The following is a 12,699-nucleotide window of genomic DNA, read 5'->3' on the forward strand; positions in this document are numbered from 1 at the left end:
CTCCAAATCCTAATCTAGCAAATTTCTCTTTAAGTGAAACACACTTAGTGAAGGTACTTGAGAGCAGCCCTTTCCAATGTGCTCTGCTGTGAGCTAGCATGGGCAGGCTGTGAACAGGACTTTGAAGCTGGCTTTCCTCATGGATGGGCTCCTTTTTAGAGCTGGATCATTCACCCTTCTCCTCTCTGTTTTGCAGGATTTGCTAGGTTTTTTTTTTTTTTTGCTGTTGTTGTTGGGGTTTTTAGGATTTTTTTTGTTTGTTTGGGGTTTTTTGTTGTTGTTGTTGTTTGTTTTTTTTTTTTTTTTTGTTTGGTTTGGTTTTGGTTTTTTTGTTTATTTGGGGTTTTTTGTTGTTTGTTGTTTTTGTTTGTTTGGTTGGTTTTTTTGTTAGTTTTTTTTTGGGATTTTTTTGTTTGTTTTTTTTTAATCCAACTGCTCTATCCTTGATGCTCTAATATGTGCCCAGAATAGGGGCTGTCTTATATTTGGGTAGGGAAAAAAAAAAACAACCCAAGACTGACTCCAAGAGATTTTAATTCTATCTGAGACAAACCACAATAAAAAGTGAGCAGACCCCTGGTCTGTAAATCTTTTAGTGTTGTAACTTTTAATGTGTGGGGAGAGAAAAGCCCTTTCAAAAGCTCTAACGTCCAAATCCCAACCTGAAGTACTAGTATTCCTGGGAGAAGCCAAAAGAATCTGTTGGGAAATTGCCTTTGGATCTCTTGTGCTACTGTTTGATGCAAATGGCAATAATCTCCCAATTACTGTGATGCAAGCTACTGAGAGCTTCAAGGGTTTTTATACCTGAGACTGGTTTTCCTCAAATCCTGAAAGGGAGAATTGTAGCCTACCTCTTGGAAGCACCCAAAAGCAGAGTTCCATGTGGAGAAACACCCTTGATGTTCTCCATTTCTTAATCCTTGACTTTGAGAGGGTTTCACTGTATCCTTAAAAGGAAGAGCTGGGAAAAATATTTATTTGGGAGAGAAATATAATGCTACCAACCTTAGGAAGTGGAAATATAGTGCTCTTCTGAAAATCATGTGTAAGAGGGAGAGGAACAGAGGTGAGTGAAAGTTAACAGGCTGAGAAGGCTGGGAAGGGCAAGTGGGGACAGGACACTTCAAATTATTTCCTGCTTAACCATGATGTCGATATGTGTGTCACAAATCCTCTTCAGATAGAATTTTAAGAGAAAACATGTCTGAATAATATGTGTGCTTTCTTTCAAAAGGAGAAGCAGCCTCAGAAAAAAAGAAAAGTTGTTGGGTTTTTTTGTCTGCTAGAAGGGGTTTTTTCTCAAACTCTGAGGCCTGATGACATTCTTGTTTACACAGCTTTCACATTCATGAAAATAGTTTCACTGGCACTAACAGCTTTGCTCCTGGTTTGCATCCATGTCCAGCATTCCAGCTAAAGAACAGTAAAAACATTTAGAGGGGAGGAGCAGGAGTAAACCCAGTGGTGAACAAGAATGTCTCCACAAGCTTCAGAGCTGGAGCTTAAGGCAGTGAAAAGCATATGTCACATCCCTTGCCCTGTAAGCCAGTGACCTCAGAAACTCCAGTTTATACACCTTCACCCTTCATTTGCTAAAAGGAAAGGGAAAAGATTGTCATGGTACATTAACATGAAGGCTATGTGTGCAAGAGGCTCAAGGGAGATTTATAACCTTGGAGCTTTCTTTACAAATAGTCCTTGAAATAGTGGTTTGGGAGGGGGGAAGTCAACCTTTCCTCTAGTACCAGATGGAATAAGCAGCTTAGAATTTTTTTCTCCTCTTTCTGTGATCCAAGGAGAGTAGAGCTGGTCTTGTCTGAGCTGCCTCAAAGAAGCAGTGATAATATTGATATTGATTTTTTCCCCTATGCATCCCTGTGATATTTGCGGGGGGCAAGGGGGAATGTTGTCTCTTTGGCCCCTGTGAGGAGCAACTATTACTAACAATTGCTAGAGGGGAGTGGATCTGTTCTGAAAAACATGTAAGGGGATATTATGAGCAAAGAAGAGACTTCTACTGCTTTCAAGTACTTTTGGGACAAGAAAATAATCCAGCCAGTTCAGGCTGAATTGTGCATGTGTGTTGAAGCCCTACCAGCACAGCTGGCAACACCACATTTCAGCAGCAGCCTAGTTATCAGTATGTGCTAACAAAGACCTTGTGCCCTGACTCCAGTGAATGATTAACTCTGTGTCTCTGGTGGCCATGTGCACCATATGCCTTCACAGGCTAGTGCTGCCTGCTCTGGGAGCACAGTATTCATTTTCCTTACCTCTCCTGACTGTGCCTGAGATGTGACTTATGTGCTTTTGAGGAGGATTTTGCTAAAGGTGGCAATGTTGAAGAGTGAGGTTTGCTCCAACACGCATGGGAGTCACCAAAAGCCACGGAACCCTTCACATTTGGTGACACAAGTGTAATCAAGTGGAGAGCTGTGAATGCATGACCCTCTATTTCAACAATGTGTTTTGTCAGGCCAAATGATGTCACAGGTTGCACATAATCCCTCCTGCTTATGGCTCTGAGTGGCACCCATACCCCCTTTGACAGAGAAGGATTCTCTGGAACAGGCTTCCTGCTGGCAAAACTTTGGGGAACATGTGATGAAGAGAGACTACAACAACAACAACAACAACAACAACAGGACTGCTATATTTGAGTCACACAGAAAAGGACATGCAGCACTTGATGGATCACAGGAGCAGTAACATGATACACACCTCGGAAGTGCTCTGCTTTCAGTGGGTGAATGACTCTACTGGATATGACACAGCAGAGAGGAAGGGAGGCTGCTGACACATATCTGCTTTCCTTCCCCAGGTAGGCTTTCCTGTAACCACCAAATACCATTCAGCAAGCCTATGTGAAGCTGTGTCAGACTAGCAACATTTCCATGCTGTACCTGAAAATTATGCTTTGACTTCTAGTATCTTTGCACAGTAAATACTTGCATAACGTAAAGGAAAGTGGGGGCATCCCAGACTAAAACCTTTCCTGCCCCTTGTTCTGCACATGATACTTTTTGGTGTAGCCACACATAGTCCTGCCCATTCTCCAGATGTCCATGCTCAGAGTACTCTAGAGACCATGGAATGTGATTTCTGGTAGAACTCAGTGACTTAGCCACCTTGGAAACTGGAATTCAGGTTAGCAACATTGTAGGACACATTTGTGAATATTGTGTTTAAGTGACAAACAAGCCATGTTTCAAATGCAGTGGCTTATAGTCTCCTTCAGCTGTGTACATGCCCAGTTATGAAACTCCCCCTTCATGTGAAGCCTCTCACGTTCCACTGTGTGCTTGCTCCTGGTAGCTCTCCCCATGCACCAATGTCTCTGCCACTTCCCCCATCTTCAGGCCAGCTGGTAGGTCCTTATGCCCACCAGTGTCACTGGGGGCTAGGGGGAAGTAGACACAGCTGTAAGGATGAAGTAACTCCCTTTTGTATCTGCAAAATGGCTTCCAAGGATCTTTCCCATCCTCTTTCTTTGGAAGTGAGAGTAACCTCTCTGTCTCTACACACCCAGTTCTTGCCAATGTGTTGATTGCACTGTGAAGGGCCCAGGCCCTGACAAGTCCCATGCCTCCTTCCTGCAGCTATTGCCACCTACCAGCACTTCTATTTTCTGGAAAGGAGTTTCCCTGTGTGCACTGTGTCTTAAACATGACAAAACAGGTATTTGCCCTTGTTCCCTTGCTCTCCCTATGGGGTTAGAAGCCTAGATTGGTAGTAGGAGTCCTGAGCAACCCAGTAATGTGAGACTGCAGTATCAGAGGGGCAGGTTCCCAGCTCTGCCTCAACAAAGCACTGGCACCCATGTCTAAATTTTCTAGATGTCTAGATTTTCTAAATGTCTAGATTTCTAGATCTTCAGCATGTGAAAAGGATGTTTAAGGACTGCAGGGAAAAATATGTTTAAGGACTGCAGGGAATGAGGGCCAAGGCCAGGTGAAGCCAAAAGACTTATTTGTACTTTTCAGTATGATGGATAAAGCGTGTCCATCTCCGTTTCTGGGATGACAGTGCCATGCTTCCAGATTAATTCATGCCATCAACTTTTTGTTATCACGTACAACAACTTGGAAACGGTCTATTTTAACACTTAACTGTGGAGGTAACACTCATGAGACAGTAAAAGCTACCACATGACTTCTGTAGAAGTCTGCAGCAGTGGCATAAGATGGAAGGACCTGGAGGGGATAATACTGCAGGCATGCACTGTCATGAGGTTTGTCAAGCTGAGACCACCACACAGTACACACATGGCTTTGGTGTTTTCATCTCCTGCTCTGACATCCTAGGTGTTTATGGAAACCACTGGAACGAAGAGATCTCTTATTTAAGTCCCTGTACACTCTGGTCCCAGGTGCCTTCACTTCCTCATGTACTTTCTGTGATCTTTATCTCTGTGGGTACATTGTCACAGCCAGGACTTGGAGAGCATGTCCAAGGGGCTTTGTAGTGAAGGTGCAGCTACACTCAGGGCTGAAACATATCATCATCCTGGCAGCTGGGGCACCTCTAAACAGAAATCACTAAACAGGAATTGCATGTAAGGGACCAAGTGTTGGAGGCCTGGCTGCACAACACCATGCATTGATTGTGTTTTCTAAGGAAGGAATTTGAGTACTTTACCTCGTTGTCTGGAACACCTCTATGATGAACAGGTGCTTTCTGATGATCAGGAAATATTCAAATACTATGAAGAAATTCAGGAAAAAACATCAGATTACTTAGTCCTTGATGAAAGTTCTCTGCAATGTTTAATTTCATGGTAACATGAATGGCTGTACAGGGACAGAGACTACCATAGCTTCTGTCAGTGGTGGCCTTTGGTTATGGCTGGGTGTGTCAGAAAGGGCAGATTTGTCTTAGATATCTGTCCAAAATCAATATACCACATGTTTGAAGGAGAGAGCACAAGACAGATCACTTCTCTGAGTAACACATTGGCCATCTCAGGGAGGACCACTGCTGTCTGCTTTCAACCCTTTCGAGTCAGGCAGGGCAAGTGTTGAATTTACATTGTCTGGTTCTGCTGTGGGAGTGTTGTGGGTGTGGGGAAGGCCATCATCCTAGCGCTTGGATACTGCAAGTGGTGTAGGACACTGGCTCTTTGGGGCTCCTGAGGCAGTCAGCTGTAGCTAGTATCACAGGTGCCTGCCACAGACAAATAGTTTTGATGAGGGTTTTTTTCGGTCTTTAGAAGTTTTTTGGTGCAGGAGTTGTTTGCGCCCATGTAGGTAAATAAGTAACAGGTAAAAAGCCCAGAATTCTTGGTGACAACCTATTTTCATAGAGGATGCTCTGATAAGAGTTGCGATTGTGAAGAAAAACGTGAAAACTTGATTCATCAAGTGCTCAAAAAACATGGGAAACAAATTCCACCTCTATTTATTTTCTATTTTATATTTTCATGTCTACTCCATGATTTCTTGGGATCCAGAATGGTGGCACAGATATTTTTAGTGCTAAGCTAAAGATTTCAGCGCTGCTAAGCTGATGGTTTGTCACAGCCCAGCTACAGCCCTGACTGTGGCTGTAACTGGCCCACATAGCCCCACAGACATGCTGCTCAACAGGCTGGCTGAACCTCCCCATTGAAAGAATGAGCCAGTTAAGCAGCTGTGGCTTTGATTTCAAACACAGCTCTCACTACTGGCTGATAGTTGAAAGTGCCTTTTGAACAGATAAAACAGTTTCATGTGCTTAAGCAATGGCTTTAGGGATCTTCCTTTCTTAGGAGCAACACCTACAATGCAGCCAACTGCAAAATCCCACCATCCTAGCTGAGAGTCCCACTTTGGTTTTTTGCAAGAGACTGCTGCACTGGCTGACCAAAAGTAAAATGCATAAATTTTAACATTTATTTACAGCGGATGGAGGAGTTTCTGATGTTTTTGCAACATCTGTGAATGATCAGGATTCTGTCTGGTTGCTGGATAGCTAGCAAATCCAAGTTGAAACATCTGTGCATGAGATATGCATCATTGCTGATCCATCTGCAAAACACATCAGACATCATTTGATTGATTTGAGCTTGATAGAGCTAGATAACCAAGCAGTAGGAAAAGAGAAACTACATGGCACAGTGAGAGTTGTTCCCCCTGCCCCTCCTTCTTTTCAACTCTATATAGTTTCACTCTTAATGTTTTTGCAGTTGTTTTTCTTACGTGGTGCAGTTATTGGGTTGAATATGCATAAGGGAATGAAAGCCTATGTCTCAAAAATGTGGGACCACATCTGTCCTTGGCAAAAATAACTTTATCTGTGATGGCCATCACCAAAACCATAAATGAATATCATCAAATCTTCCAGAAATGCTTTGGGATCTCAGTGGTAGTATGGAGGGTAGCATTCAGATTCTGCTATAGAGATTTTAACATTTTTGGGTGTCTTCTCTTTTAGTTTTTAATTCAGGTTGATTCAGTTGTGGCACTGGAGATTGTTATTTAAAGCTGAAGTCTTATTTCCTGTCTTCCTAATCCCTGATTGCGTTTACACTGGTCACCACCATTCCTCATTGCTTCATACTGCCCACTTCCTATAGCAGGTGCAGTAATTGTTCAATTGTTCTTCTGTCTGCTTCTTTATTGACTTCTGGAAGTGCAGACATGCATGATGATGATTAAGAAGACTCTCGTTTTTAGTTTTTTAATGTAGTGTGCGAGGGGATGTGGCCTGGTTTATGACTGTGCATCTGTTGCAGCAAATACGGTATCCCTCAGTGCTGCAAAATCAGCCTATACCTGGGGCTTGTATTCCCCTTCCAGCAATTAGTGAAGGATTCAGCAATTATCACTTGAGTAGCAGGTCTCCAAACAGTGCCTGAGAGCAGAAAATGAAAATCTGTCTCACTTAGCCCTTCCTTACATCATCATGGGAAGTGATAGCAGCATGTAGCTGTGAGGTTTTCAGGGAGATGTGACCACCCAGACATGGTACAGGCAGCAGGTACGAAGTTAGAAAGTGACACCTTTTTACAGACATCTTTCTGATTTTAACTGCTGTTGATGTGCCACACCTGGATAGCCAGCAACCAAATCCTCTGCTGAGATCATGTCATGCTCTTGTTTTTTATGCTGCTCTGAGAGCAGTGAGTGTAGAGTGTCTCTGTGCAGGCAGTACTGGTAAAAGCCTGTTTCTGAGACAGGGAGAGATGAAGGCTCGCTTTAGCAGCCCTGTGGGACTCTGTGACTATTATAGCTGACAGAGAGGATCTGCCACACAGTTTAAAATCACAGCCATCAGCCAGCCTGTTAAATGATCTTCGCTCTGCCATTCAAGGGTAGCTTGTTAGCACAGCAGCTCAAACTTCCCAGTATGACTGTGATGCCTGGGTAAGTGCTTTGCAGACTGTATTTTATTCCTGGTAGGAGCAGAGCAGTCATTGAGCAGCTGGCTGGCCTAGCAGACGAATACCCCCTTCTGTAGGCATCCCCTGTGTGACATTACAGATGTCTACACGAGAAAGATCTTCTCCTTGAAGGCTGTGGTTCAGGTGTTATGCATGAGCTGTTTTATTTGTACTATGCCTTCTGGAGGAAAGGTCTTTTTGCATAAAAAGAAATCAGCAGAAAATCACAAATGGGGAGAAAACGATGGATCTTATAACTGTGTATAAATACCTGAAAAAGTGCGCAAATATGTGTCAGCTACTCTCTTTTTCAGTGACGCTGGGTAATGGGACCAGAGGCAATGGACACAAATTGAAACACAAGAGGTTTTCTCTGAACACCAGGAATCTTTTTTTTTACTGTGAGGGTGACCTAGCAATGATGGAGATTGGCCAGAGAGATGGTAGATCTCTGTCCTTGGAGATATTCAAAACTCAACTGGACTCAGTCCTGGGCAACTGGCTCTAAGTGGCTTTGCTGGACTTTGGGAGTGATTCTGTGACAGTGGACTCAGGACAGGGCATCTCTTCAGACCAGTCTAATGTGAGCATGGTCTTCACCCAGGTAATGGGTGCTCAGTGCTCAGTGGCACATGGCAGTGAAATGCCTTAGCCATGATCATCTGTGAGTAGCAGTGCTTCCTCTTGTGCAGCTTCTGTCTGTTGCACACACAGAAGCACATTAAAAAGGACCCACATTTCACAACCATGGGAAAATGAGGCCCTGGAAAGTTGATATGAGGTCATTTAGGTATAAAACAGATCCAGAGGCCAATGCACTAGGCAATACCAGTTAGTGTGTGAGGTGGTTATGCAATATTTTCCTAGGGAATAAGAGAAGCAATGCATTCCAGCTTTTTCTCCTACAAAAACTCGGTGACATTCCATTTTGCTTCTGTCCTTTATGCCTGTGGGCAATTTAACTGGTAACAGACAAAACTGAGATCGCTGCAAGTGTGCCCTGCTCAGGTCTAATAAATCACATAAAAGTAGAAGAGGAACAGAACTGGAAATGTCTCTGAATAATCAGCAAATGCAAAACCTTTTACAATCTACTAAACTTGAAACACAGGCAAAGATTTGGTCAGTTTTGTTTCAGAACTAAGTAATTCTGTGGTATAAATTAAATAAAAAGCAAGCAAACAAGCAAGAACATTTTTTTTCCACTGTGTGGGAGAAATATGCTCCAGATGCTTCCAGTCTGTTGGTAACAAGCAGCAGTGTAATGGACTGGATGGATTTTGAAATTATGCATCTAACTGATCATAAGAAAAAATAATGATAAAATGTTCATCAACTATCTAGGTGGAAATAACAAATGGAATGCTGTAACCCAGACCTCAGAGATGCCTCTTGCCTTCATTTGGCAATTTTCAGAGACAAGACCCAAAACCAGCCCTAATGTTGAGTGATCTATTATCTCAAGGTACTGCTAGATATAGTGAAAATTTTCCTGTGACTGTTTGGTCTAAGACCTAAACCATGGTTCTGAGCATGCAGCACTGGAAATGCAGAAGAGAAACACTACTGCTGAGATAGTTTGCTCTCTGTGGAAATCAGTCTTGACTCTGAGAACTTTTGGGATTTTTGCCACAACAATAATCTTCTCCTGAGGAAGAACACAAGCACTGGAAAAAACATTGCTAAGCATTTAAAACATGAAGTTTCTGAAGCTGATACAAAAGGGAATTTTGTCTCAGAGCACCAGATATGTGAGATATCAATGCCATTTTGCAGGGGGTTTTGCCCTTCTGATGTTACGCCAGAGTTAGTTTGGAATTCTGGTGCCAGGATCAACCTAGCCTGTGCACAATCAGTGGCATAGTAAGACCCTGGGACCTATGTTCTTACTGGTTCTTACTTACAGAGTACCTTTAAGATAACTGTGTTCAGAGTTAGCAGAGGTTTTATGACTAGAAGACAAGTAAATGTGCCCATGGATCAGTGTGGTGACTTTGAACAAAAGCCCTCTTACTGCTCAGCAGATTACTGCAGCCTGGATGTTCCATTTCTCCAGTGGCTTCTGTGGCAATTGACATCTGTGCTGTTCACACTAGCAAAGGTGCAGCCACAGTTTTTTGTGAGATTGAAAACTTTTCCTTACTATAGTTATCACATATAACTATATGATAGAGTTATAGAGTTAGAGTTATCAAATCAGCCTTTTTTTCTATTAAAAATGTAATTTCTAAACTCTTGGTTTTGCTTACACCAGCAGTATGTAATGATTGTGACAGTGCTGGCTGCCACAGATGTATCAAGATGCTTGACTACTATGCTTCACTTTGGGACACTTTTCATCCTCACTCAGGATAGCTCCAGGACCCTGTCCACCACAACAGGCAGTGGACACACCACACAACCTGGCCCCTGCATATTGCTACCCTATGGAGTTGTACAACCCTACCAGCCATTGAACTAGCTTTGTTATTTCAGCACAACACTACATGTTTATTTGACATCCATCTCACTGTATATCAAGGACCTTTGGCCCCTGTATACTTCCAAGTAAACTTGAACACCTGGCTCTCAAACAGTACTCCTCAAATTTTCTGAAAATACAAACTGTAAAAATATGACCCATTCTCCCACAGGGTGTCTTCTGTTGGCTAGAGTGAGGTGACCAATCCCAAAAGTTAGACTCTTGTGGCACAGCAGAGAGACTCTTCTGGTTAGACTCTTCTGACACAGCAGGCAGTTTGAAAATATGAATTCTCCCAGCATTTCCATATATGCAACAAGATCTGCCTATGGAGGTGTGTGAGAACAGACAGGCAGGAAAAATTATTGTGAAAATGTTTCTGGAGGCCAGACCATGTTCTGGGGTGACAAACACTGCCTTAAAATTAGACAACAAGGGGCAAACCCACACTAGATCTCCATCCCTCCACTGAAAATTTTCTTGAGGCGAATCAGAGAGAGCAATCCCATAGAAGTCTGCTGGAGTCTCTCAATAAACTGACCTCTTGGTAGATGCTGATGAGCAAAAAAGGGTGCATTAAAGCCAGAAGGATTTGAGTCCCAGGCAAGGAGTGACAAGTTTTCATTATGTCTCCAGGAGTGATGGGGAGAATCCCAGGAAGTCAGGTGTAAATGATCTGGTTTCCTCCACTGGGGTCTAGCCAAGAATTTAACACCCTTGTTTGCTTAGGAGAGGTCCTGCAGTGCTTTTAGTGTCTGTAAGGGCCCCCTTACACTGCTGCTGTCTCATGCAAATGTGCTGAAAGAGCACTTCTGAGCAAGTGCTCATGAATCAACACTGGCCCAGGCTCTCCAGGAAAAAAATAGTCCATCCTCCAGTGCTTACTGGGGGTCTCTCTGTAATTTATGGATGCCTGAAGGCATACTTTTTAAGGAAGTGCAATATCCTCCTTTCGGTTAGGGTTACAGCCTAAAGGCCATTTTTAGGACTGACAGGGATGTGTCATGTGCCAGCACAGGAAGAAAGTGTCCTGGCACACTGCATCTCATCATGGTCTCCACTGTGGGCATATTAACTGGTCCTGATGAGCAACTGGAGGAAGTGTTCTTCCAGGATGACATTTTGCACAGCCACGGAATTGTTACCACAAAGGTCTATTTTTTAAGTGATGATGATTTTTAAAAGTGATTATCTTAGGTGGAAAGGCTGACTTGATTAAGCTTACTGTAAGGAAAATCCCTTTCATATATAACTGATGCTCTGGTATCCACTTCCATTTATTCAGCCTGCAGCTAAACCGTATCAGCCCATAGTCACTTCAGGGGCCACATGCCTGAGACTAGTGATTTTGCTGTGTGTGCAAGGCACTGAGCCCAAAATCAGAAATCAATCTGAAGTGTCATTCTGGCAGCAGTGCCAAGCAGAATGGAGGAGCAAGAGGTTGGGGAAAGGAAATCCCTACTAGCAGAGCACGTTGAGGATGTGCTAAGTGCAAACAGGCAGCAAACTTCTCCTTTCTTAGGCAGGGCCAGAAAAGCAATCTTGTGGGTGATGCAAAAGATAAAAAGGCAATGCAAAAACTGGATGAGCAGCAGATGCAGCAAGGCTGCTGAGGTGGTGTGCAGAGTGTTCAGGGGTAAAGCAGGTGGTGAACAAAGCCAAGCTCTGGTACCACAGGTTTCTGACATGCAGAAAAATTCTTGTGCCCTAGTTCCAAAATACAGAATGACTATGTTGGGCTCTTTCCTCTTTCCTCACCAGAGGAAACAAAGATTCTGCCAGAATGCATTTTTCTGTATTCTCATCCATGCAAAAGGCATATACAGGCTGGAGTAGGGAACCATCCAAGCTGGTTTCCTACTCCTGCCTTCATATAGCTTTTAGAAGTAGTAGTAGCAGTAATGAAAATTTTGTTCCGTTTTAACAATTAATTCACTGTCAGACATTTGGAGAAAAAACACTACCTTTTCCTGCCTTAAATTCCACATCTATCTTTTCTTCTGATTTGACAGTGACCAGGATATATCCTAAAAGACTTGGTATTCATCTGACAAAGCTTTCATAAATTTTTAGACCGGAAATGCTATTGTCTTTGATACCACTTTTCCCCCAAATTTTCATATCTTTAGGACATGGTCTCTGGATTGTTGATGTTTAAACATTTTCTGTCCACTTCAGTTGTTTGATTGCCACTCCATCTCATTGCTGCATCTGTGCAAAGACAGACTGACACATCTAGATACTGATTATTCTTGGTTTATTGTCCTATTGCTTGATAATAGAAGGAGGCACAATGAAGAAGACAGCAAAGGAAAGAAATATTCTTTAACTGGATTTTAAAATGTTAAATAGGACCAGGAAGTTAGATTCCAGAAAAAAATAGGGCCTCCCTTATTTCTTGCAGTAGAACTAGTCAAAGTTGTTTCCTGTGCTGACCCTAGATGATTTTATTTGAGCATATGGTCCTCTTGACTTCTGTGCAGAGCTGTGAGAGCTGGTTTGTAATGGCACTGGATGCTTGGCACCAGTTTGCACTTTCTGTGTGGAGTCTAGATGTAGCCCTGCCACTGAGCTGTGATGTCAGCAGCTGTTGAGCAGGAGGACCCAAAGGCAGATGCTTCATAATATCTAACAGATATTGAGGCCTGAAGCCTTCCACACTGGGTAGTGTTCTTCCACATCATGAAGATGGGTAAAGGAAAGGAGACCATCCTAGGAAATGTATGGTGCCATGCTTTAGGATGAATCCATAGAAATTATAATGCCATCTTCTGGTCAGAATGTCTTTGTGGAACGGAAGAAAAGGAGAAGAAAACAAGACATCCTAACTCCTAACTTTATCTGCAGAGAAAGAAGACTGGAGTCAAAGAACAGT

At 42.9% G+C, this 12,699-nt stretch overlaps 1 protein-coding gene and 1 long non-coding RNA gene across 2 annotated transcripts in view; one reads left to right on the forward strand and one right to left on the reverse strand.

The window, feature by feature from the left end:
* Positions 1 to 2,637: 2,637 nt before the first annotated feature.
* LOC135290391 (uncharacterized) lies at positions 2,638 to 3,080 on the reverse strand. The gene is made up of 2 exons (XR_010353165.1): positions 2,907 to 3,080; positions 2,638 to 2,834 (listed from the first exon to the last, which is right to left on the reverse strand). It is a non-coding gene; the product is annotated as an uncharacterized LOC135290391 (long non-coding RNA).
* A 333-nt stretch (positions 3,081 to 3,413) lies between these two features.
* The window catches only part of TRABD2A (TraB domain containing 2A), a 98,523-nt gene continuing 89,237 nt past the window's right edge, over positions 3,414 to 12,699 (forward strand). The window contains exon 1 of the mRNA XM_064404297.1: positions 3,414 to 3,681. Within this exon, the coding sequence (XP_064260367.1) occupies positions 3,586 to 3,681 (96 nt within the window). The 5' untranslated portion in view covers positions 3,414 to 3,585. The remainder of the gene's footprint in view (positions 3,682 to 12,699) is intronic.

Source organism: Passer domesticus, chromosome Z (assembly GCF_036417665.1).
Source record: "Passer domesticus isolate bPasDom1 chromosome Z, bPasDom1.hap1, whole genome shotgun sequence".
NCBI lineage: Eukaryota > Metazoa > Chordata > Aves > Passeriformes > Passeridae > Passer > Passer domesticus.